The 25127-nt window shown below is 42.6% G+C and overlaps 1 protein-coding gene across 3 annotated transcripts in view; it reads left to right on the top strand.

Moving 5' to 3' along the window:
• Positions 1–25127, top strand: part of NUP210 (nucleoporin 210) — a 2490054-nt gene that overhangs the window by 1056576 nt on the left and 1408351 nt on the right. For all 3 annotated transcript variants that reach the window (XM_044078102.1, XM_044078101.1, XR_006365597.1), the window contains one exon: positions 8110–8302. In XM_044078102.1, the coding sequence (XP_043934037.1) occupies positions 8110–8302 (193 nt within the window). The remainder of the gene's footprint in view (positions 1–8109; positions 8303–25127) is intronic.

Here is a 25127-nt window from a genome sequence, read left to right as displayed (position 1 = left end):
GTTTTAAGGTTCAGCTATTAGATCTAGAGAAAAAAGATGAACATGTTAAAATAAAATCTGCAATGGTGCCAGATTTTGGAAGAATGGTTGTAAAAGAAAAATTTGCCTGAGTGTAGTGGTTTGAGGGAGTCTATATTGAAGTAATGGCGCGAACAGCAGGTGTTTGCTTAGGAGTACTCCATTTAAGAATCCAGGGTTGTAAGCTGAGCAGAGTGAAAGGATTGTTTTTTTAGAGATGCAGAAAAAAATTGCTTTATAAGAAGTTTCTTAAGATTTTATGCTCTTCTTCTTTTGGCTGTTTCCATTAGGGGTCGCCACAGCGAATCATCGGTTTCCATTTCTTCCTGTCCTCTGCATCTTGCTCTGTCACACCAACCACCTGCATGTCCTCCCTCACCACATCCATAAACCTTATCTCAGGCCTTCCTCTCTTCCTCTTACCTGGCAACTCCATCCTTTGCCCATTATACCCAACATCCCTCCTCAGCATATGTCCAAACCAACAAAATCTTGCCTCTTTGGGTTTGTCTCCAAACCGTCCAACCCGAGCTGACCCTGTAATATACTGATTCCTAATCCTGTCCATCCTCGTCACACCCAATGCAAATCTTACCATCTTTAACTCTGCCACCTCCAGCTCTGATTCCTACCTTTTTGTCAATGCCACCATCTCCAACCCATATAACATATATGGTCTCACTACCCTCTTGTAGACCTTCCCTTTCACTCTTACTGGTACTTGTCTGTCATAAATCACTCCTGACACTCTTATCCACCCACACCACCCTGCCTGTACTCTCTTCTTCACTCGCCATGACTCTGAACTGTTGATCCCAAATATTTAAACTCATTCACCTTTGCCAAGTCTACTCCCTGCATCTTCACCATTCCTCTATCCTCCCTCTCACTCACACACAGATATTCTGTCTTAGCCCTGCTGATGTTCATTCCTGTCCCCTCTAGAGTGCATCTCCACCTCTCCTGGGTCTCCTCAACCTGTTCCCTACTCTATATACAGATGACAATGTCCTCTACAAACATCATAGTCCATGGGGACTCCTGTCTGATCTTGTCAATCTATCACCATTGCAAATAAGAAAGGGCTCAGAGCTGATCCTTGATGTAATCCCACTTCCACCTTAAATGCATCTGTGACTCCTACCTCACACTTCATCACTGTCACACTACCCTCATACATATCCTGTACCACTCTTACATACTTCTCTGCCACATCCGACTTCCTCATACAGTATCACAACTCCTGTCTAGGCACCCTGTCATATGCTTTCACTAAGTCCACAAAGACACAATTTAACTTCCTCTGACCTTCTCTGTACTACTCCATCAACACTCTCAGTGCAAACATCACATCTCTAGTACTCTTTCCTGGCAGGAAACCATACTGCTGTTCACTAATCATCACCTCCCTTCTTAACCTAGCTTCCACTACTCTTTCCCATAACTTCATGCTGTGACTGATCAATTTTATCCCTCTGTAGTTACTACAGCTCTGCACATCACCCTTATTCTTAAAAATCGGTACCAAAACACCACTTCTCCAGTTCTCAGGCATCCTCTGATATTACAGTAGTTTGTGAAATGTGTAGTTTGAAACCTTAATGTTATCAGACCTGAAGAGGATAGAATTTGAAAGTTTTATGTGTGCTCAGATAGAAGGTTATCCCTTTGAAGAGTCTTTTTCTGACTCTGTGCCTCTGGGCTTTTTTAAGATTTTGTGTGTCATTTTTGCTATATTATCCTAATTCCTAGAAATGCTGCAAATGTTTTTTTTTCCTGTTTATGGTAGCTGGAGTGCAGAAGGAAACAGTCCCCTGGAAGAGACAAAGGCATGCATGTACTGTATATCTGGCCTGTGATAAGCTGTATTAAGGAAGCTTGTGTGGACTTGAATTTTCTTTCCTGCTGTCAGTTAGCATTCAAGTCAGGTTGCCTCTCAGATTAGTAACTGGCAGGCTTCAGATTTTGCCCTCATTAACCTTCCCATTTTTAGTCATATCGATATGTGGATGTGCAGATGAACATCCTGATGTTCTTCGTGTTTCACTGTTGCAGTCATTACATTTGGGTAATCTGCTGGCAGGTTGCCCTCAGTCGGCCTGAATTCCAAAGTCTTGGGTCCTGCGTCGGTTGCTGTCTTCTCTTCCATGATGTCAGGTCGTCAGGGGTATAAAACATGTAGCCGATGCCATTTTCTTTAGTTTTTCTTGCTGTGCGGTGCCCGAAGCCGAAGCATTTCGCAAGTGCCGGTCGGCCGACTACTGAAATATCCGAGTTTGAGTTTCAGACCGAAGTCTTCACTAAAGCCAAGTACCCCATTGGGGAAACTTTTTTCTTGCTTTTTACCGATTGTCAGAAAAAGTTAATTGCATTACTTGTGGGAAGCAAATACCTCATAAGGATTTCCATTTACACTGTATTCCTTGCCTAGGCACTGATTACAACGTGCCTAGCTGTCAGTTTTGTGCTAGATTTAACCAACGCACTATTAAGTGTCGGTATATTTTTGCATCAAAGTATTTTGGAAATAGATTTAACTACCCAGAAATGTCATCGGATAATGTCATCGGGTAACCATCCGACTACCGGAGTACATACAAAACGCAAAGAAAAGGGCAGAGAAAGGCAGTCGAGATTCAAAACCGACGATGAAGCTTCTCCTAAGCTAGGTACTCAGTGAGGCGCTTTCGCAGACCCTGATACCCGCTACTTTCGAGTCGCCGCCCTTTACCGACACCCATGTGGAGTCCGGCATGCCGCAAGATACTCAAGGTATTGGACTGACGAATGTATCTCCCTCAGATGGGTCTGGAGCCACTGAGCAGGCACCGGCTTCTGAGGGTGTGTTCAGACCTCAACATTTGTATATCAAACCAACGACAGCTGCAAAACCAAAGACAAAAGCAACTTCTAAAACTAAAAAAAAGACGCATGAGACTTGTGCACAGGCCTCTATGCCTAAAAACAGATGATCAAAATGGGTGAAGACCTTATTACCTTGATCAGGGGTACCCATCCCCCCTCCTGATAAGAGGCCTAGGCAAGACACTGATTATGAATCTTCAGATCAGGTTTCTATTTCTTCTGATTCCTCCTCTGATCAGGAATTATCTGTACCTCCCTATGAGGATTCTGATGCTGAAGAGTCTATTCCATCTGCATCTCCTCCTGAGGATTATTCATGTGGAGAAACCTTGCATACTTTGAGGGAGCATTTTCACTGGGAGAGTCAAGACTTCTCAGAATCAAAAAAGAGGCTGAGGGATTTCCTTCTTCTCCCTCAGCACAAGCCTTTAGCCATTCCCCCTGTTTTAGACATTGTGGATGATGTGTTTTTGGAGTCAAGCTTGACCCCTGACTCCTTACCTCTGGCTCCCAGTAAGCCTAACAGATATTACAGGGTCCCTGACTCACATACATTTGTATTTAGAAACCCTGCTGCTGATCCTGAAACTATTTCACAGGGTCCAAAGGGAGTTAAGGCCTCAACAGCAAAAAATCCTACCCCCTCTGACAGAGATTCAAGGGCACTAGTCAGATGGGGGAAAAGAGGTTTATACATCTGCAACCTTGGCAATCAGGGCCTTAAACTGTCAATTTCATATGCTAAGGTACCAACAACATGTTATGGGATTGCTGAAACAGAAATTGATGTTGATTTCAGAATGTGCAGAAAATAAAGAATTGCAGGAGTTATTGCATGCAGCTGAACAAGTTGGAAGGCATACTTTGCAATGTGGTTTTGACTCCTTAGAGGCCTCCTGCAGGGCCGCAGTTACTGGATCTGTGATTAGAAGGCATGCCTGGTTAAAGGAACAAAATTTGCCTGATCATGTTAAAACTAAATTGCTAGATGCACCTTTACAACATGATTCTCTGTTTGGTATTAAGGCAGAAGAGGTTTTAAAGAAAATGGAAGACAAAGCTAAGTCTATGCAAACTGTTAAAGACTTCTTACAAGTGCAGCCACCAAAATTCAGTAGACACTGGCCTACAAAAAGTTGGTCCTTTCCTGTGTCAGACAGAGCTCAAAGTGGCAAAGCCAGATGCCCTAAGGGTTCCAGATACCAGGCGCAAGATTCATACAGGTCAAAGCAATGGGGCGCTTCTACCTCCAAATTTGGAGGAGATAAAGTGCAAACCTACAGAAAACAATCCCAATGACTTCCCTCTGCCTACACCAAGCACTTATCTTTTGGCAACATCCATAGGGGGGAAGTTAGCACTTTTTGCTCAAAATTGGCAGTTTATAACCCAGGACAAGTGGGTACTAAACATAGTATCACAGGGATACAGATTCCATTTCCACACTGCCAATGGCAAATGGTTGGCCAGATCTGCCAAAAAATCAATGGGCAGAGGCACAAAAACAGGTTACGTCCCTTATGGGTATGGGGGCCATTCAGCCAGTACCAAAACAGGAAAAAGGACAAGGTTTTTACTCGACTGTTCTTGGTACCCAGAAAGGACAAGGCCTGGTGGCCAATACTGGATTTATCGATTTTAAACACATGCCTGGACATTCCAAAATTCAAAATGCTTGCTTTGCAGCAGCTTCTGCCCATGCTGGGCATGAATGCTTGGCTGGTGACACTAGACCTAAAAGAGGCATACCTGCATGTCCCAATAAGACAGTCGTGCAGAAGATACCTCAGATTCAAGGCTGGCTTAATGCATTACCAATTCTCTGCACTGCCCTTTGGCTTATCTACTGCGCCCAGGGTCTTTACAAAATGCCTGGCACCAGTAATCGCATTTTGAAGACAAAGAAGTATACAAATATATCCTTACTTAGACGACTGCCTCATTCAAGCAGAGAACAAGGACATTCTTCTTCGACACCTGGCATTTGTGAAAAGGCTTTTAACATGCCTAGGGTACACAATAAACGAAAATAAATCACAACTGGTACCTTCTCAAAAGATAACATTCCTGGGTGCAAGCTTGATTACAACTGCCCAGATGGCTTACCTCACGCCAGACAAGCAAAGGCAACTGACTACTTACTTCAAACTGATGGCAACAAAAACCCAGTTATCTGCAAGACAAATTCTGCAGGCTCTGGGCTTCATGGCATCTTGCATCCTACTGATTCCATATGCAAGACTGCATATGAGGAAACTTCAGTGGTACCTGAAAAGTTTATGGAGTCAACATTCTCGCAGTCTGGAAGCAATGATTCCTCTCATTCCCTGCCTACAACAGGAGTTTCTATGGTGGGCAAAGGCATGTCACCAAAACATGGGACGGGCCTTCACTCTCCCCCCTGCCAGCCAAACCTTAACAACAGATGCCTCGGATTATTCCTGGGGGGCCCACATGGCAGGAAGATGCATTCAGGGCATATGGACCTCAAAACAAATGCATCTACATATCAACCAGAAAGAGATGCTAGCTGTTCAAAATGCCCTAACAGCCTTCAAGGACTTACTTCATCCAGGACAACTACTGATAAAGATAACTACTGATAAAGATGGACAACACCACAGTCATGTGGTATATAAACAAGCAAGGGGGCACACACTCATACTCCCTTTGCAGATTAGCCATGGCACTGTGGGACACAGCTTTGACCTACCAAATACATCTTCAAGCTCAATTCCTGCCAGGAAAAAAAAATACACTGGCAGATGATTTGAGCAGAAACCTTATGCATCCTCACGAGTGGAAACTAAATCCACAAGTCTTCAGCATGATAACAGAGAAATGGGGAGCCCAGACTTGGATCGATTTGCCTCTCCTCATAATTATCAATTGAAAAAATTCTGCACAAGGACTTATCACAGACAAGCATGGAAAGTGGACGCCCTTTCCTTTAGTTGGAAAAACCTATCAGTTTACGCCTTTCTCCTCTGCCTCTTCTCCCCAAGGTCCTCCTAAAAGTCAGACGAGAAACCAAAGATGATACTAATTGCCCCGGACTGGCCCCACCAGTACTGGTACCCAGTCCTAAGGAACTTGTCTCAAAACCAAGTATGGACCTTACCTCAAAGACCTCAACTACTGTCCTAGCAAAACAATCGGATCCTGCACAATCTACTAAGGACACTGAACCTGGCAGCATGGCTGATCATGTAGTTATACAAACAACACCTCTCAGTAAAGCTGTGATGAATGTCATTTTGGAAGCCAGAAGGCCTAGTACTAGAAAATCTTATGCTGACAAATGGAAGAGATTCTGTGCTTTGAACCTAGCACAAGGAACTGATACAGCAGAACCAAATATTCCTCAGATATTACAATACTTAACTGAGATGCTTGACAAAGGCCCATCTTTCTCATCAATTAAAATCCATGCCTTGTCATTTCGGCTCATTACAATACAGAGCCACCAATCTTTTCTCATCCTTTACTAAAGCAGCATCTTAGAGGAGCCAAAAATTTAAGGCCTCCTAGAAGATCACCATTACCTGCATGAGACCTCAATTACTTGTTGGAAAAGCTCACCCTGCCTCCATTTGAACCAGCTGCTACTGCTGATATAAACTTCTTATCATGGAAAACAGCTCTGCTACTAGCAATTACTTCAGCAAGAAGAGTTTCAGAGCTACAGGCCCTCATGGCTGTAGAGCCTTTTATCATATTTTACCCAGGTGTCTCGGAGGACAAATCCTTCTTTTATGCCTAAGGTGGTTTCCAGTGTGGCGCTTAATCAAACAATTCATCTGCCAACCTTTTATCCAAATCCGCAGAACAAGGGGGAGAGAATTCTGCATTCCTTGGACGTACACAGACAGCTAAGATTCTACTTGAGCAGGACTAAAGCTCTAAGAAAAACTGAGCAATTACTGGTGTCATATGCTGCAGGATCAGAAGGAAAGGCTATTTCAAAGCAGACAATTTCAAAATGGATAAGCCACTGCATCCGTTTCTGCTACCTACACCATTGTAAACCTGTGCCCAAGGGCATTAGGTCTCATTCCACCAGAGCTGCTGCTACTTCAGCAGCCTTTCCCAGAGGAGTGCCAACCAAAGACATTCTAGAGGCTGCTACTTGGAGTTCTATTCACACCTTCACAAAGCATTATCATTTGCCTCTCTACCCTAAGTCCAGGGCAGGCTTTGCCACTGTAGTTCTGCAGGGCCTTATAGCCGCACCTAATGCTCTTTAGCTCCAGCCTCCCAACCATTGCTTTGGGATTCTACCCAAATGTAATGACTGCAACAGTGAAACACGAAGAACATAGTACAGTTGTGTACACTTACCATAAATGTAGATGTTCGAGTTTATTCACTGGTGCAGTCCAGGTTAGCCTCCTGCCCATCCCCCTGTCATTCTTGAGTTTATCTTTCCTTCTCTATCTTTTACAACCTCTGTGGTGTATTTGCTTGTAGATGAAGGTAAAGTTTATATTGATGCATGTATATATATATATATATATATATATATGCGACCATTTTGGGGGCACCTGACATCGGGGGCTAGAAAAACTAAAGAAAATGGCGTTGGCTGCATGTTTTATACCCCTGACGACCTGACATCATGGAAGAGAAGACAGCAACCGAAGCAGGACCCAAGACTTTGGAATTCAGGCCGACTGAGGGCAACCTGCCAGCAGATTACCCAAATGTAATGACTGCAACAATGAAACACGAAGAACATCAGGATGTTCATCTGCACATCCACATATCGATATGACTAAAAATGGAAAGGTTAATGAGGGCAAAATCTGAAGCCTGCCAGTTATTAATCTGAGAGGCAACCTGACTGAATGCTAACTGCAACAGTGAATACACTCTAACATCTACATTTATGGTAAGTGTACACAACTGTACTTTCTGTGTAGTGCAGATAGCAGTTTGGTCCACTTGCACTCTTCTATTTTTCTCCTGTTGGGCAGACTGGGTACCAGAGAATCATTTTAATAGTTGTTTTCAACCTCCTCCTCCTCCTGGCACCAGGTCCATGAGAGATTCTTTAGTACTTCTTAAATTACTACTCTCTGAAAGTGGCACACAAAAACCTACTGACTGCATTGTAGTCTGTAGTTTTTCATTTTGTTTCTTTAACAGCCCCCAAAAGTAAATATTTCATTTTTTGATTTTTGTTTTAGCATTAATGCCAAGATATTGAATTTGTATGTTTTATAGGTACCCGTTTCTAACTATCGTAATCCAGTATTGGACCTATCAGTTTATGACCAGCAGGGACGCAAGTTTGATAACTTCAGTTCACTCAGTATTACTTGGGACTCTTCCCGAATTTCCTCGGTTAGTATTGAACGTGAGATGCCACTGCAGCTGATTTTAAAGGATGATGAAAGTGGACAGAAGAAACAACATGGTAAGTGTTTGCTTATAGCTATAGCTTAACTGCAGTATGTTTAACCTTGTCCTAATGTTTCTGCCTTAGGTGTTGCATGATTCTGCATCAGGAAAATTAAGTTTTATTTTAGTCGTTCACTTAAAAATTGAGTAGAAGGTTCTGCATGTAAAACAGGCACATTACTGTGTGGATTTATCTGGCTAACAATGAGTGCCAAAACTGACCAGAATAATTAAAAAAACAGATTTTATGTAGTAGAATAATTGTCAGAGATCCTTAAGAATCATCTTGGATCCTAAAGGATCCAGCTACTGCTTCTGTCTCTGCAAGTAAAAACTCTAAGGATGAGATGTCAGTTTATCGCAGGGTAGTCATACAAACTTATGCTTCACCTTTTGGCAGTTCTTTGGGATGTGAGAGGAAACTGGAGAACGCAGTGAACCTATGTGAACATGTTAGTTATGCACAGAAGGTATGCAAGCCAGGAGCTGAAGTGAGAGAGCAACAGTATTTAGCTGCACTACTGTATTGATCAAGAATAGTTACTTTAAAATTTCTGAAGTTTTCCAGACTTGAAACGTATTTATTTCTGATAGTAGAAATGCACTTCTAGTTTGAGATGTTACCAGCAGTACCAAAAACACAGCATAAATCAGCCTTTTAAATTCTACTGAGAATTTTGTTCCAATTTAACAAGTGCTTGCAGGAAAAATGATTAAAGTGAACTTACTTGCTTAAACGTCTGTTTGCATTTACGAATCAGGTCCACTATTGGGTCAAGAACTGTAATAAAACTCATGTTTACAACAGCTATAATTTTCTGCAGAACAGTATCTACCCTTCTTATTGTTAAACTGAGATTATGTTACTGAAATACTTGAGAAATTTGCTGTAGATGAAATTATTCAGAATAAAGTCTTGTCTTTTGTAAAACAAAAATACTTAATCTGTTATTAAAATTTCTTGTTCCTGTAGTGGTTCACTTTGTGTGTGTGTGTGTGTGTGTGTGTGTGTGTGTGTGTGTGTGTGTGTGTGTGTGTGTGTGTGTGTGTGTGTGTGTGTGTGTGTGTGTTTGCCTATTACGTGTGGTTTGTTTTCAATTATTTTTTTTAAACCAGAAGTATAATTTAACTCAAGGCACCTTTAGCTGCTCCTTTCCAAGTTACTTGTTATGGCTTCTTATGGCTTCTGCTAAGCAAATGTTTTTTCATCTACCCTTTTCCTTCTTTCTAAAAAAGAGAGAGTCAGACAGTTGAGCCACCTACCTGCATTTTTGTCACTGATTCTCACCTTACCAGTACCTTCCCTTGTTCAGCACTTCCTTTATAATTTCAGATTCTATTTTTTTTCCTCTGTGGCAAGTTTATTTGATCCATATGAACATGCACTCAGCTTTTAGCACCTGTTGGTGAAAAAAATATTTCTGGTTTGTTTCCATACTGTCAGTAGTTTAGCTAGGAAGATCAACTGCTGTGTAATGCTTGCCTTTTACACAAAGGCTTTATCAAATATTAATTCTTGTCTGTTACATCTTCTAACATGTACTGCAGCATGGAAAATATGCAAGGTGTAGTCTTCTGGAAACAGTAGTCTTCTACTCTGTACTTAAAATGATATCCCCTTGGCCAGCTCTTCCAGGTATGATCAAATTGAAGTGACCTGTGGCTTATCACTTGCATTTGTGTAGGTCTGTATTCTGGAAATCTGTAGTCTGTAGGTTGAAAGAATTGGCCAGTGAGCTTCCGTAAGACAGCTGTGAAGTCCTTGAAAGACTTTCCTAGATACCAATGGGATGGTTTAGGTCAAAGAATGTGTATGCTGCATTGTTGAGAAACACAATCTTCCCTACAGCATGCATGCACACACACTTAAAATAATGAAGATTTGTTGTAGACTATTACTTTACTATCGATTTGCAATCAGATATACATATTCATTGCTGGTAATCCTACATTTAGTCAAGTGTGACATTAAAACTGAGTAATTAATATATCTGATGATGTCCTTTTCATTCAGTCTGATGGGGTTTGGACCAGAGACTCTGGATCCAAGGATCCGCTTCTACCGGATCCTTGGATCCAAAAATGTTGAGCACCTTCCTTAACCCATAATGCCACCAACCTAAAATAACCCAGATCTTGTTTGCCACCATTCAGCTTCAGACACTGATCCCGTTGCTCTTGAGTTTTGGGAATTATTTTCAAAACTTTTGTGAGTTACATTTAGAAGAGCTTTATCCCTGTACCTAATTTGACTTTCTCCTACCTCCCTTGCCAGTTTGTTAGCATCTTTAGCTAATTTGTTACTGCTACTGTTGTTATTGGTACTTCTCTAAAGTACCATAGTTAGTATGCTGTTATTTAAAAAAAAAAAAAACTTACTCAGAGTATCCTTTACACTACCATTGTTGGTGGTAGTTCCTTTCTATTCCTGTTATCTTTTCTTCTTCTCTTTAAAATAAAAAAAATGTTATTTACATAGTCTTAATGATTTTTCTGGTTCGTGGACTTCCATTATGACCAACAAGCCTACTGAGTTTAAAAAGTGCATTACTTGTGGGCATAACGTTCCTAACTTGGATGCCCACATAGAATATGTATACTGCTTGGGACCCGCTCATTTGGACACAGATTGCTATATTTGCTTTGGGTGCAATTTCAGAGCCCTCACTGATCGTATAAACAAGTTGTTGTTGACGGGTCTTCTGCTTCCGTAGCTGGGGCTCAAACCCCCTCTGAGAAACTGGACAAGAGGAAGTAAGACTCTGCTTCTAAGGATAAAAAAGTTGCATAAGAGTTCACCAGACTGCACTTCCTCATTAGCCCCTCATTGGAGCCTCCAAATAAGCTGTCGAAAAAGTTGGATCTGACAACCTCAGATCTGATTGGTTCTAAGTCTAAATCCTCTGAATCCAAACTTCTCTGCTCCTACCAGATCCAGTCACTTGTGGCTCCCTTCACCCTTCTTGGTGGGATCCACCTGCAGGCAATTAAGACCTCCATTCTCCACGTCTTCTTTTAGGTCTTCCAGAAGCTTATCTGATGCTGATATGGATAGGATGAAGAGAAAAATTTTCAGAACTCGGATTCAGATGGGAGTGCTTCTGGCTCAGACTCCTGCCAGAATCGCAAGCCAATCTTTATCCATTTTTCCCTTGATCTCTGCTTCTCCAGTCTGACCCACTGTTTCTGGGCTCTCTGATCCAAGACACCTGGGGGAGTCCTCAACAGATCCGAAGGTGATCTGTTCTTCTACTTTGCTAACTTCCTTGAGTCGCCTGGCTCCAAGTCTTTTGGAGTCAGAGGACTCTCTGATTTGAAACATAGATGGCTCCTTAAGCTTTGCAGTCTATCCCAAACCTCTGGATCTGATGTCATTCACCTAGGAGCTTCAGCTCTGGACAGCTTAGGTCCTATTTCCTCCTCGGATGGAGTGCTTGTGAGGTTAAAGGAGCCAACAGTTTGGGAATTATCATCTCCTTTGGAGTTGACTTATGTTTCCCCCCAGGTGTTCTGCTTTTGAGGCTGTGGAGAGGGCTTTATCTAGTTAAAAGATTCCTGCCCTCCTTAAATCAAACAACATTACCTTCTTTGGTTCTCTGCTCTGATCTTCATTTATCCATTCCACTGGGACAGTCAGCCCGATTAAGTCTTCAGTCGGTCCCCCAGGACGTCCTCATCTGTTCTGATACTTCTCCAGACAGCCCTACTGTGGAAGCCCCTCGGAGAGGACATGTAAAGGGAGACACCTAGATTCTGGAGACATCCTAGAGCTCCTAAAACAAAAAAGATGTTTGGCCCTGTGATACTTCCTCCCAGGAAGAATCGGTGTTCTTGCACACTTAGGTCTAGCCTATCTACTTCTTGGGTGACTCACCCAGCTGATGAACTCTTAGATCTTGTTTCTCACTGGGCAGGGAAGGAGATGGGTACTGTGGAGTTGATCCATAAATGACCTGATAGTGTTATTTCTTCCTAATAACTGGGCAAACTGGAGCAAGGGGGTCCCAGTTGATGCCGTGTTTGTGGCGGCAGCCACCAAAAAAGAGCTTCCAGAACAGAGTTCTTCTTTCCATCCTCCGAATAGGGAATCCAGGGTTTAGACATATTTAGTAAGTGTGTGTATGTTTCAGCAGCCTTTGCCCTGTGGTCGCTGAATTAACTGGCACATTTTACGAGTTTGCAAAGAGATTTGACAAAAGAGCTTTTCAGACCTTTTTCTGGTTCCATGCCTGCCGAGGACCAAATTAGAGTCATCTTGCACCTGGCCACCTTTCAGATGATTTCTAATGCGGCCATGAGGCTGATCTCCCATGCTGTGGAAGATGCATCACAGGTGGCAGGTTCAAGTATAGCCATTAGAAGACATGCCTGGATCTGAATTACTGTTGCTGCTTCCTGTGTTTTTCATTTCGCTGGTGGCCCTGGTTGTGAGTGGTTTCAGTATCTTATTCTCCAGTCGGGAGAATTCCTTGTCCACTACATTGGTCCCTTTGGGGCTGAACATAAGTGTTGTTCCTGTTTCCATTGTCATTTACGGGCTGAGTGGATTTTATTTTGGAAGTAGATTTCGGTTTAGAAGTGGATTGTTCTTCAGAAGTGTCTTCTCGGCTGTGGCATTTTTGTCAACCATTTTGGATCTATGACTGTCGTTATCTGAACATGAAGGTCAACTTTCGCATACAGTTTCCTTATTTGGAAAGGTCTGGTAATTTTATGCAGTCAGTGGTTCCTGTTTGAGCAGTTTTTTGGTTATGGGGTCTTTAGTAATCATATGGGATATATTACTGTTATTTCACGGATGAAGGAAGGTCATCGTTCATGGTGTTTTGCCTAAAAATAGACTAGTAGGACTTTGAAAGTATTTCTCTGTGTTTGATGTAATTTTTGGTGTGTAAATCCATTTGACACTTGATGATTTGTTAAGTACTGACTCCGTTACATCATGTTGTCCAGATTTGTCTGCTCACTTTTTGTCCTTTTGCCCTGTAATGGCTACGGTTTAAACTAATCTGATTTTGGATTACGAACCAGACGAGGTACTTTTTAGGGACTTTGTTAATGATCAGAAAACTTTGGTTGGACTCAAGAATATAGATTTTTTTGGGACTTTTTCAATGCCATATCAAAGGAACGATTTTGTTTACATCACGTAAGGAAGATTACGGACTTTATTCATTTTTACATTCATAAGCAGAAAATCTATATTCTGTTTCACTATGTAAAGCTTTATTAGTGTTTGTATTACATTCATTGTATTTCAGTTGTCATTTTTCTATTACTACGCACTTGTACTAGTGATTTGAACAGTTTAAATATGTTTTGGTGTTCTTTTAAGGAACAGTTGTTCTATTAATATGCATTCCTATTAGTGGTCTGTGATATATGAACAGTTTAAACATATTATTTGATGTTTTCTGCTATATGTCATTTTACATGATGTACATTAATACTGTTTGAAAGTTTTTCTTTATAGTTGGTCCTTATATGAATATGTTATTTGTCCAACCGCATTACAACTACATGTCTTTAAATAGCACCATTTTGCAGATGTATTTCTTATAACAAATAATTTGTTACAATATTAATCTTTTTTGTTTCCATCTGGTCTGAATCAAAATCAAGGGAAAGTCTAAAATTATTGACATTTTCTAAAGAGTGTTTTATTACATTTTTGGAAATGGATTTATTGACTATTCTAGAGGGACTATCAGCAGACAAGGATGGCATTCAAGTCTTTGGAGTAGATTCTAGTACAGGTACTATGTCAAACAAGAAATCTCCATTAAGAGAATCAGTGCACTCAAACATTTGATAAACTTTTTAAATGTATGAAAAATCTCAGGTCCTGTGTTTGGCACCTCATATTATTTAAGGCATACCAACTTAAGGACATTTCCCCAAGGGGTTTGCGAATTCGCATTAAACCATTGGTGGGTCAAGCTGATAATATCTTATTAACAACCTGGTCTGAAATACAGCAGTCCACTTCTATGCAATTTGTAAAAGTATTGCTTGCGTTTTATGAATGTAAAATAGAAAGCTGTGTTTCAGAGGTAACTGAGATGTGTGAATAGGCAAGGCAGTTTGATGGCCAAAATGTATATAAACCTTTCTTTTAAAAGTTAAATGCAGATCTGTTAGAGATCGAAAAGGAACTTAAGGAAAGAAAGTAATGTAAATTTAACAGAGATGCTAGGGACTACAGTCAAGGAAAACCATTTGAACATCTTAAAAGTGTTACATTTTCTAAACAAGAAACTCATAATACTGGTCAAAAAAGGAAAAGGAAAAAATCCATCTTAAAGAAATCAGTTAGTGATACTTTTGGGGAGGATTCCTCCTCATTCACAGATACTGAAACTGAATTCCAACAAGTGTCACCAGCTTCTAAAAAATGCTGTTCTTTTAAATCTTTGGACTCATATAAGAACATCAGTTCTGTCGCTTTAGAGGTAGAACGAGAGGCAGAAGAAAACACAGGTCAAGATGTAACCTTGCAAACACTATTACATCTTTTGAAACCCAAGAAGTTAACTTAAACAATGTACACAATATTTCATCTGTTGATCTGATATCTTAGTCACCATTCCTCACGTTAGGGTCTTGGATCCGATATTTAGGGTTACCACCTGTCCCACTTTGCGAGGGACAGTCCCTCTTTGGGCAGTTGTGTCCTGACAAAAAATATTAAAAATGGCAAATGTCCTGAGATTGTAGGACATAATTATGTCCTACATTGTATGTAATAGTTGCATAAAACAGTTATTCTGTATCTAAAATACCTAAATGTTATAAGAAACAGAATAAGTAACTAAAATGCTACAAGAATAATCTATTATTTAGGCAAAAAGTTAAGTTCTATCCTTTGTACTGACTGTGGATATGTGTCGGCCTGTAAAATCTGATGATTGTCCCGAAAATGTCCCACTTTGGCCATTTGAAAAGGTGGCAACACTACCGATATTGGATCTGAGCCGGCATACTTAGACAAACAGCTTAGCTCAAGCGCCTCCCCTCCTATGATGCTCTGCTGCCCTTTAACCCTGCAGATCTCATTTCCTGCTTGATCTGGACAGATGCAGATTGCTCAGCTCCTCATGGGTAGTAAGTAGGTTCTCTGTTTTTTTGGGGGTTTCCCTCTTGTTAGGTGTGGTTCTTGTGGTAATTATACCCTTCCCATCCCCTCCCGTTGGCGTATAGTCTGTTAATTTTTTGGTGCCCTTTTTCTTGAGGGTTTAGCCGTTGTCTTAACCTTTGTAAGTTAGCTTGTTGGTGTTTAGTGAGTTGTTGGTTGTTTAGTGTAATAGTATTGGATGGATTATTTGGTTTTTGATGTTTGTTTGCTGTTGGGCCTAGGTAACTGGATTTTCCTTCGCTAGTGTTGTTGGGGTTTAGTACATTGCGGACAAACCCTTGGGTTTTAAAAGATGCTCCACGTGTGGTCGGAAAATACCCATTTCCGGCTCGCACGAGGAGTGTCTCTACTGTCTCGGTAGTGACCATCTGGAGGTTGAGTGTGGTATTTGTGCTGACTTCAACCCCAGAGCTCTGGTCGACTGCCAAAATAAGTTACTGATTAAGGGGTTAGTAAAATGGGGCCCCTTGGTCACTGCTACCCCAACCAAAGTGGGCCCTTCAGAAAAGAAGGTTCCTCCAGTTGAGGAGGTCCCTTCCAAGTGACCCTGGCTGTTGGATCCAAAGTCCTCGGATCTGACTCCAGCTGGGGTTTTGTTGGATCCGAGATCTTTGGGTCCCAGAGTCTCTGTCTCTAGAGAGTCCACCCCTGGATCTGACTCCAGGTCCTCGGATCCTAAGCTATCGGTTCCCACCCCCGGAGCCAAGATCCGAGGATGGGTGGATTGTCTACCGATCCAACCATCTCAGATCCGAGAGAGTTGAGGGCAGTTGTCTCAGATCCATCAGCTCTCTTGTTTCCAAGCAGTTCTGACCGTAGAGCCGTGTCTTAGCCTATTGTAGTGGAAGAGTTTCCCTCAGATCCACTGAGGGTAGAACAGATGTTTTCACTATCTCACTGGTCTCACTCAAGGGAACGCAGGAGGAGAACCTCTGGCTTTTGACACAGCTCATCAGCCAGGTCCTCCATGTCATTCAGATCTTTCAGAAGTGTTTTTCCCATGGATATGGACAGGATGATGCGGTCCTTTATGAAAGCTCAGATGGAGTTGGGGCTTCTGACTTCCCCAGCCCACAGATCGGTGATCCAGTCTCCCACTTTCCTTTTAACTGCTCCTCATCTGAACATTGGTTTGTATTCTCAGGGACTGGTGCACGGAGAGGAGGCTAAGGGTGTGTTGGGGCCCAGCTTGGTCCCTGCTCCATTGGGATTGGCAGTTGGTGTTGTTCCTACCCCCCCCCCCAGGGCAGTCCATCCATCTGGGCTGTGCTGCGGAATTGGCATCCATGGGGTTGGATTCGGGTCTGGGTTTTTCGGACCAGTCTCTGCCCTTAGGCGCATCAGCTTTTGACAGCTCCAGCCCAGTGCTGTCCAGCGGAGTGGGAGGTCTGGGGGGTTCTACCCTCTCTAAGGCTATGGTGTTATTGGCAGTAGAGGGGGACAGGACCTCCTCGAGCCGTTCCTCTTTCCAGTTGGCAAAAGGGTCCTTCTTTGCGATCAGAGCTGCCTCCCCTGCCCGCAATCATCCTACCCAGCCTCAGTACCTGAGCGGTCCCATTCATCCTTCTTCCAGTCAGTCCATCCAGTCTAGCCTCCGGGGGGGGTACTTCCCCATAGTGGTTCCCTCCTCTTCTGAGTCTTCCCTGCAACCTCCAGTGGAGAAAATTCCCAGGAAGAGGACATGTAAGAGGAGACATCTCGACTCTCCCATGGAGTCTTTAACTGAAGATACAGATGATGATGAAGGGGACGAATCCCTGAGATCTCTGCCCGAGGACTTCTCCTTTGGGGACATACTCGAGATCCTCAAGGCCAAAGGCGGTTGGCTTGCCCAATCCCCATCCTCTGAGGAAATCATATTTCTGGAGGCTTTTGGTATGGGCCCATCTACCTCTTGCCCCCCCTCCCTGCTGATCCTCTTATCAATCTTGTGGCTAGCAGGGCTTGGAAGGAGCCAGATATCATGGAGCCAGTACCTAAGAAAGTGGACAAGTTTCTCAGTCCCCCAGCGGATAAATCCTTCTGGTCCAAGGCGGGTCCCGATTGATGCTTTTATGGTGGCCACTGCCACCAAAAAGGAGTTGGCAGAGCAGAGTTCTTCTGTCCACCCTCCCAATTGCAAATTGAGAGCTCCGGACAGATTTGGAAAGCGGGTGTTCACTTCAGCTTCTTTTAGCCTGTGAGCCTTAAATTATCTTGTGCATTTCACCCATCTCCAGAGAGATTTTATTAAAGAACTGTCAACTTCCCTCCATGTGTGAGGAGGAATTGAAGGTGGTTTCTCTCAAGCTGGTTACCCTTCATTTGATTGATAACTCGTCCATGAGGATACTTTCCAATGCTGTGGAAGGGTCCTCACAGGCGGTGGGTTCAGGCATTGCCATTCGGCATCATGCCTGGCTGCGCCTAAGTGGGTTTGCAGAGGCCTTCAAAACGTCGTTTATCAATGCTCCCTTTGATGGTTCCACTCTCTTTGATCCCAGTGTGAAAGAGACGTTGACCCGCAGCGAGCAGGAAGGAAAGATGTTGTCTGCTGTTTGGATCAGATTTTTTATCTCTCAACGGTCCTTCTGTATGACCCAGAAAGGGAATAAGAAAATATGGTTTCAGAAGGCACAGTCTTCCTTCCAGGATGTTCAGGACGATTCCTCTTCCAGGAGGGGACAGGGAAGAGGTTTCAATGGCGACATCATCCTAGGGGCAGAGGAGGCCCGCAGAACCAAAGTTCCAGGGAGCCCTTCTCTGAGAAATGTTTTCAACATCCCTGAGATGTTGCCTGACTGTCCTTCCCTGGAGGCAGTCGGGGGTCAGTTATCGTTGCGCTCTCTAACATGGGCAAGCATTACAAATGATCAGTGGGTGCTAACCATTATATCCAGGGGCTACTCCATTCCCTTTTCAGAAATCCCCCTGAAGACCAGAACTCTTCTGGACGTGCCACCCAGTCAGAAAGAGTTGGCTCGACAGGAAGTTGCGAACCTTCCCAAAAAAGAGGCATCCAAGAGGTCCCCACAGGGCAGAGAGGATCCGGAACTTATTCCCGCTTCTTTTTAGTTCCAAAGAGAACAGGGGGACCTATGTCTTATTCTGGACCTCAAGTCGTTTGAACCTGCCTGTACAGAAGTCGAAGTTTCGGATGGTCACTGTGCGGTCGGTTGTGCCCCTCTTGCACAGCAACAACTGGATGTGCTCAGTAGACCTCCAGGACGCATACTACCATGTGAAGATGGATTGGCAGTCCAGGAGGTTTCTCTGCTTTTGCTTGGGAGAGCCGATCACTTTCAGTCACAGCCCTGCCCTTTGGTCTCAGCTCAGCCCCCCCGGGTGTTCACCAATTGCATGGCAGTCGTGGCAGCTCATCTTCGGCTGCAGGGAATCTAGGTGTTTCCCTATTTGGACGATAGGCTTCTAACGGTCCCTACAAAGCTTCAACTATTGGACAACATACGTACCTTACTCTCCCTGTTCCAGCAATTGGGGATTATGGTAAACATGGCCAAGCCATCCTTGATTCCTACTCAACATTTGGAGTTCATAGGCACTCTGTTGGATACCACCACGCAAATTACAGCCCTTCCTCTTCGCCGGGTATCTTATTTGTGCCCATGTTCAAGTTCTGCTGGAGCAAACATGTCCTCCGGCTTCACACGTTCTCAGGGCTCTAGAGTCCATGGTGGCTGCCATTTACTTGGTTCTGATGGCTCGGTACCAGACAAGAGTTGTACAATGGACCTTTGCAGTTCACTGGTCAGTGTTTCTGCATCCCCTGTTGTTCACCATTCTTCTCACCACACAAAAGCATCTTTTGTGGTGGATTTATTCTCTGGACCTCTTAGTGAGCAGGTCTTTCTCTCCACTGACTCCCACGGTCACCAAGAGACGCTTCCCTACTAGGGTGGAGGGGGACATTTTCAGGAGAAAATGGTCCAAGGGATGTGGTCCTTCTCCGAGACCAAACTGCACATCAATGTTCTGGAGATGAGAGCAGTCCTATCATTGCAAGCCTTTTAGGACTGCCTCCCTCTGGGAATAATTGCAATTCTTTCTGACAACATGACGGTTGTCTGATACATAAACAAGCAAGGGGGGGCACATGTTCTTATCTGCTTTGTCGAGAGGCCATGAGGGTTTGGGAATGGGCGATGTTCACAGGGCGCTTTCTCACTGCAACGCAAATTCCTGGAGCATCCAACCTGTTGGCAGACAAATTGAGCAGGGCTATTCTGACCCCTCACGAGTGGTCCCTGAATCCAGTGGTGGATCAACAGATTTTCCATCGGTAGGGATATCCGAGCTATGATCTGTTTGCATCTCCTCTCAACCACAAATGCAGCAGTTTCTTTGCATTGATCCCCCAGGGATGCTTTCACTCACGATTAGCCTCCGGGTCTCCTGTATGCTTTTCCCCCATTGCCTTTAATTCCCAAAGTACTTTAGAAAGCCAGACACCTCAAGAGACAATGGATCCTCAGGTATCAACAAAACCTCCCTTCGAACCAGCTGCATCATGTGATATTAAGTTCTTTTCATGGAAGACTGCCCTTTTGGTGGTGAAAAGAGTCTCTGAGCTGCAAGCTCTTACAATTAAGCTGCCCTACTTAATTTTCCATAAGGACAGAGTGTCTCTGAAACCAGATCCATTTTTTATTCCCAAGGTAGCTTCAACAGCTAAGGTTAATCAGTGTATTCATCTTCCAGTATTTTTCCCTAACTATACCAATAAAGGGGAATACATTTTGCACACCTTGGATGTTCATCGTCAACTTTGTTTCTATCTCCACAGAACTAAGGGGTTTAGACGTTCAGACCAGTTGTCTGTAGCCTTTTCTAGGAATAAAAAGGGCAGAGGAATTTAGAAAGTTACAGTTTCCCGCTGGATTTTACAATGCATTTCCTTCATTTACTCTTCGGAAGGTGTTCCTTTATCTGCACCTGTAAAGGCTCATTCCACAAGGGCGATGTCTACCTCAACTGCATTTGCAGACCATCAGTTCTTAGATGACATATGTGCAGCAGCTGCATGGTCCTATCCTCACGCGTTCATCACTCACTAAGTTGGATTTGGTTTCTAAAGAAAGGGCTTCATTTGGCTTCACTGTTCTTTGGTATATCCTTCCTTGAGACCTCGCAGGATTTAGGTAGCTGGGGACTGTGACCTTTACATGAGGAATGGTGACTAAGATAACATCAGATTTATAGTTATGTACTTACCATAACTTGGCATCCGTGTTATTTATAGTCATCCTTCATCATGGTCCCACCCTACAGCCCCCTTCCTGAGAGATTAGCTGGATGTTGGTGGTCCTGTGTTGGTGGTAGTTGTTTTGGTCTGTCTTATTTCCTTATCCAAACTAGATCTGAGAGGTCAGAGGGCAGCAGAGCATCATGGCTAAGCTGTTTGTCTAAGTATGCCAGCTCGGATCCGATATCGGATCCAAGACCCCAACGTGATGAATGGTGACTACAGATAACACAGATGCCAAGTTATGGTAAGTACATAACTATAATTTTGTCAGATATTGAAACCCAGGTGTTAAATAAAGATCTTTTTTATTCCTGGCTATGTGGTGTTTGGGGATACTTTTGTGGATGATTTGACCTCTTTTTCTAGATTGTTAAATCTTAGATTGTATTTTGACAATAATGGCAACAATGAACCAACTTTTTCGTCTTAACCAACCTTTAAATTTCAAAAATCTATATTTGTTCCCCCATGAATAAGCATGCTGATATATTTCAAAAATGTGTACTCAAAGATTTACATTTTGGTGTACATTCAGATAAAAAGTTTTTTTTTTCTAATAATTTAACTTTATCAGAACTTCAAGCTTTAGAAAATCTGAAGAAGAATAAAAATATTGTAATCATTGCTGCTAAGGGTGGACTACAGTAGTTATGGACTGTTTTTGGCTGAAGCTGAGAGAGAGCTGAAAGATGGTCGGTTTTATATAGCCATGTCCATTGATCCAACATCTAGATTTAAAGTGTGAAATTGACGAATTTTTGAAGTTGGTGGTTAGTGAAGGTATTATCAGTGATAAAACTTCATATCACCTTAGAGTCAAAGATCTGTTGCCACAATATTTGTACTTACTTTCCAAAATTCATAAAAATGCCACAGAACCCCCAGGCAGACCAATTGTTTCTGGCAATTGTTCTATTACAGAACCATTATCGTTTTTTTGACAAAATATTTGAAACCATTGTTAAAAGGTGTCAAGACTCATATACAGGACACTCTGGAATTTCTCAATATTGTGTCTGATACATAATTGGATCCTGGGTGGATCATGTGCACCCTTGATGTTACATCATTATACACAAGTATTCCTCATTGGGCAGGTCTCACTGCCTTGGAATACTGGTTGTTGAAAATTCCATTATACAGCCCAGGCTTTAACACCTTTCTCCTCTGTTTGGCGGAACATGTTCTAACCAAGAATGTTTTCTATTTTAATGGAAGTTTTTTTTTACAACTTAAAGGTATGGCTATGGGTGCTTCATTTGCACCAATTTATGCAGACCTTTTCATGGAATATTTGGAGCAGAAGATCATATATGATGATGGCCATAATCTGTTTCTGGATGATATAGATATTTGGAGGAGATTTTCAGATGACTGCTGGATGGTTTGGAAATCAGATGTTGAATATTTACAGGAATTTGTTCAATATGTTAATGAAAATAAGTGGGGTATCCAGTTCACAGTCCATTATGACATGTAATGCATTTCATTTCTGGATGTTCTTTTAAAAAGACAACCTGATGGGACTTTGGTAACCTGTTTACGGTAAACCATTTCATTCTAATACCTTACTCCATGCCTCCAGCTGTCATCCTAAACATATCTGAAACATCCCCAAATCCCAATTTATGAGGGTTCATAGAATCTGTTCCACAAATGAGGAGCTTAAACTTCAAGAAAATGAACTTATGGCAGGTTTTGGGAACTTGGGTACACTAAGCCACATATCCTTAGACCAGCAGTGAGTTACATAGAGCTGATTTGTTAAGACATCACACCAACAAGGGAACCATTGATAAAACCATCAGATTTATAACTAATTATGGGCGTAACACCTTCTGTTTCATGGATCTGGTGCAACAACATTGGGATATTTTATTAGCTGATGAACGCTTGAATGATCTTTTGGGTGCTTGATGTAGCTTCTCCTTCAAGAGAGGTAAAATATTACGTGTTTTTTTCAACCATTGCAAACATAAAATGCCTTCTTCTAATATTACTCAGGGTACATTAGAGGGTGAAAAATTAGTTGGATGCTTTCCTTGTGGCCACTGCTCATTTTCTAGGCACATGTATAAAACCAATGAATTCACCACTAAAAACACACCCTGTATATTCAATGTAAATATATTTGCAAATTGCAGTACAGATTGGGTGGTGTACTTGCTGTATGCATATGTTCAGGTTTCTATGTAGATCAGACCTCAAGACCTATTAGATTACGCATATTTGAACACCTTAGCAACATTACAACTAAATGTTGTACTAATGCACTATACAAACATACCATGAAACATCCAGCTGGCCAATTTAAATGTACTGTTATAGATAAGGTATGTGGCAACAGGATCTTTAAAGCTGGTTGGCACAATATTCTAAATAAAAAAGAAAAAGATTGGATTGTTAGACTGGGTGGCCTTTTTCCACTTGACTTAAATGAACATTTATGAATTTGCTTGTTGATTGATGGACTTGTAATTGCTGACTTTAATTATTCCTATATATGTTGAAGTTGTTTTGCAGTTTGTGTTATACATTTATAAAGGCTTAGGGCCGAAACAGGTCTGTTGACTACAGTTTGACTTTTAATAAAGTCAAGTTATTTCCGCTCAGAGAAGTGCTGGCTTAGTTTGTTTTGGATTTTGTGTTTTGTTTGGGCCTTTGCACTTGTCATATATGCGAATTACTGTTGCTGCTTCTAAATTTTACGAGATTACAGAGAGATTTGATGAAAGAGTTTTTCAGACCTCTTTCTGGGTCCATGTCTGCTGAGGACAAAGTCTCCTCGCAACTGGCCACCCTCCAGTTGATTTCTAATGCGGCCACGAGGCTGATCTCCCATGCTGCGGAAGATGCATCACAGGTGGCAGATTCAAGTATAGCCATTAGAAGACATGCTTGGATGCAACTATTTGATTTTGCAGAGCCCTTTAAGTCTTCATTCATCAATGCTCCCTCTGATGGATCTTCTTTGTTTGGCCCCAAGGTAAAGGACTTGCTTCCCAGATCTGAGCAAGAGGGAGAGACCCTGTCTGCCATAGGCCTACATTTTTCTACTCCTCAAAGACCTTTCTCAAGGAATAAACAGGGATGTAGAAAAATGTAGTTTTGCAAATCCCAAGGTCCTTTTCAAGACTCGTGTGGAGATCGTTCCCAGAGGCAGAGGGGGGAACTCAAATGAAGATCCCCTCCCAGCGGAGGTGGCCAGTATAACCAGGGATGTTCTTCGTGTTTATTTGCTTGCAGATAGCCCTCAGCCGGCCTGATTATCAAAGTCTTGGGTCCTGCGTCAGTTGCTGTCTCTTCTTCCATGACGTCAGGGGTATAAAGCATGCAGCCGACGCCATTACATCAGTCTTTCTTGCCGTGTGGTACCCGAAGCAGAAGCAGTTCGCAAGTGCCGGTTGGCCGACTCCTGAGATTTTCGTTTTCGAGTTTCAGAACCAAAGTCTTCTAAAAAGCTAAGTACCCCGTTGGGGATCCTTTTTCTTGCTCTAAACCGATGTCAGTAAAAGTTAACAATTGTATTTCTTGTGGAAAGCAAATACCTCAAAGATTTCCGTTCGTACAGCATTCCTTGCTTAGGCCCAGACCGCGACGTCCCATGCTGTCGGTTTTGTGCTTTATTCAATCCTCGTACTATTCATCGTTGGTTCATTTTCACATCTAACTATTTCGGTATTCTGTTCAATTATCCAGAAATGGCTTCGGTAAGCCATCCGACTACCAACATTCCGAAAAAACGTAAAGATAAAGACAAAGACAGGCTGCATAGGTCCAAAGCTACCAACGACGCTTCCATTAAGATAGTCGCCAGTTCGCCGGTACTCAGTGAGGCGCTTTCGCAGCCCCTGATACCCGCTACATCAGATTCGCAGGCCTCTACTGAGACCCATTCTGAGTCAGTTATGCCGCGAGATGCTTCTTTGACTATGGAACCTGCGGATATCTCTACCTTGGATGAGTCAGGAGCCGCTGTGCAGGCACCGGCTTCTGAGTGTGTATTCAGGCCTACTGACTTGCATATCAAACTGATGCCATCTTCTTCTTCAAGGCCTAAGACTCTATCCATGCCTAGAAAACTGACATCCAAACTGCATGGTCAGGCCCATATGCCTAAAAAACAAATGATAAGAATGGCTGAAGACCTTATTACTCTAATTAGGGGAAGCCACCCTTCTCCCTCGAAGAGACCTAGAATCCATTTTCCTTCTGATTCTGATGACCAGGATTTGCCCTTCTCTACCTATGAGGATTCTGATGCAGAGGACTCCATTCCCTCTGCTTCCCCTCCAGAAGATTTCTCTTTTGGTGAAACTTTGCACACACTTAGGGAGCATTTCCGCTGGGAAAGCCAGGATTACTCTGACTCCAAAAAGAGGCTTAGGGAATTCTTACTTCTGCCTCAACACAGACCTTTAGCTATCCCTCCTGTACTGGACATTGTAGATGATGCCTTCT

Source organism: Protopterus annectens, chromosome 7.part0 (genome assembly GCF_019279795.1).
Source record: "Protopterus annectens isolate FY-2018-M chromosome 7.part0, PAN1.0, whole genome shotgun sequence".
In the NCBI taxonomy this organism is placed as follows: domain Eukaryota; kingdom Metazoa; phylum Chordata; order Ceratodontiformes; family Protopteridae; genus Protopterus; species Protopterus annectens.
The sequence above is the reverse complement of the archived record's forward strand: the minus strand, read 5'-3'. Positions and strand labels throughout refer to the sequence as shown.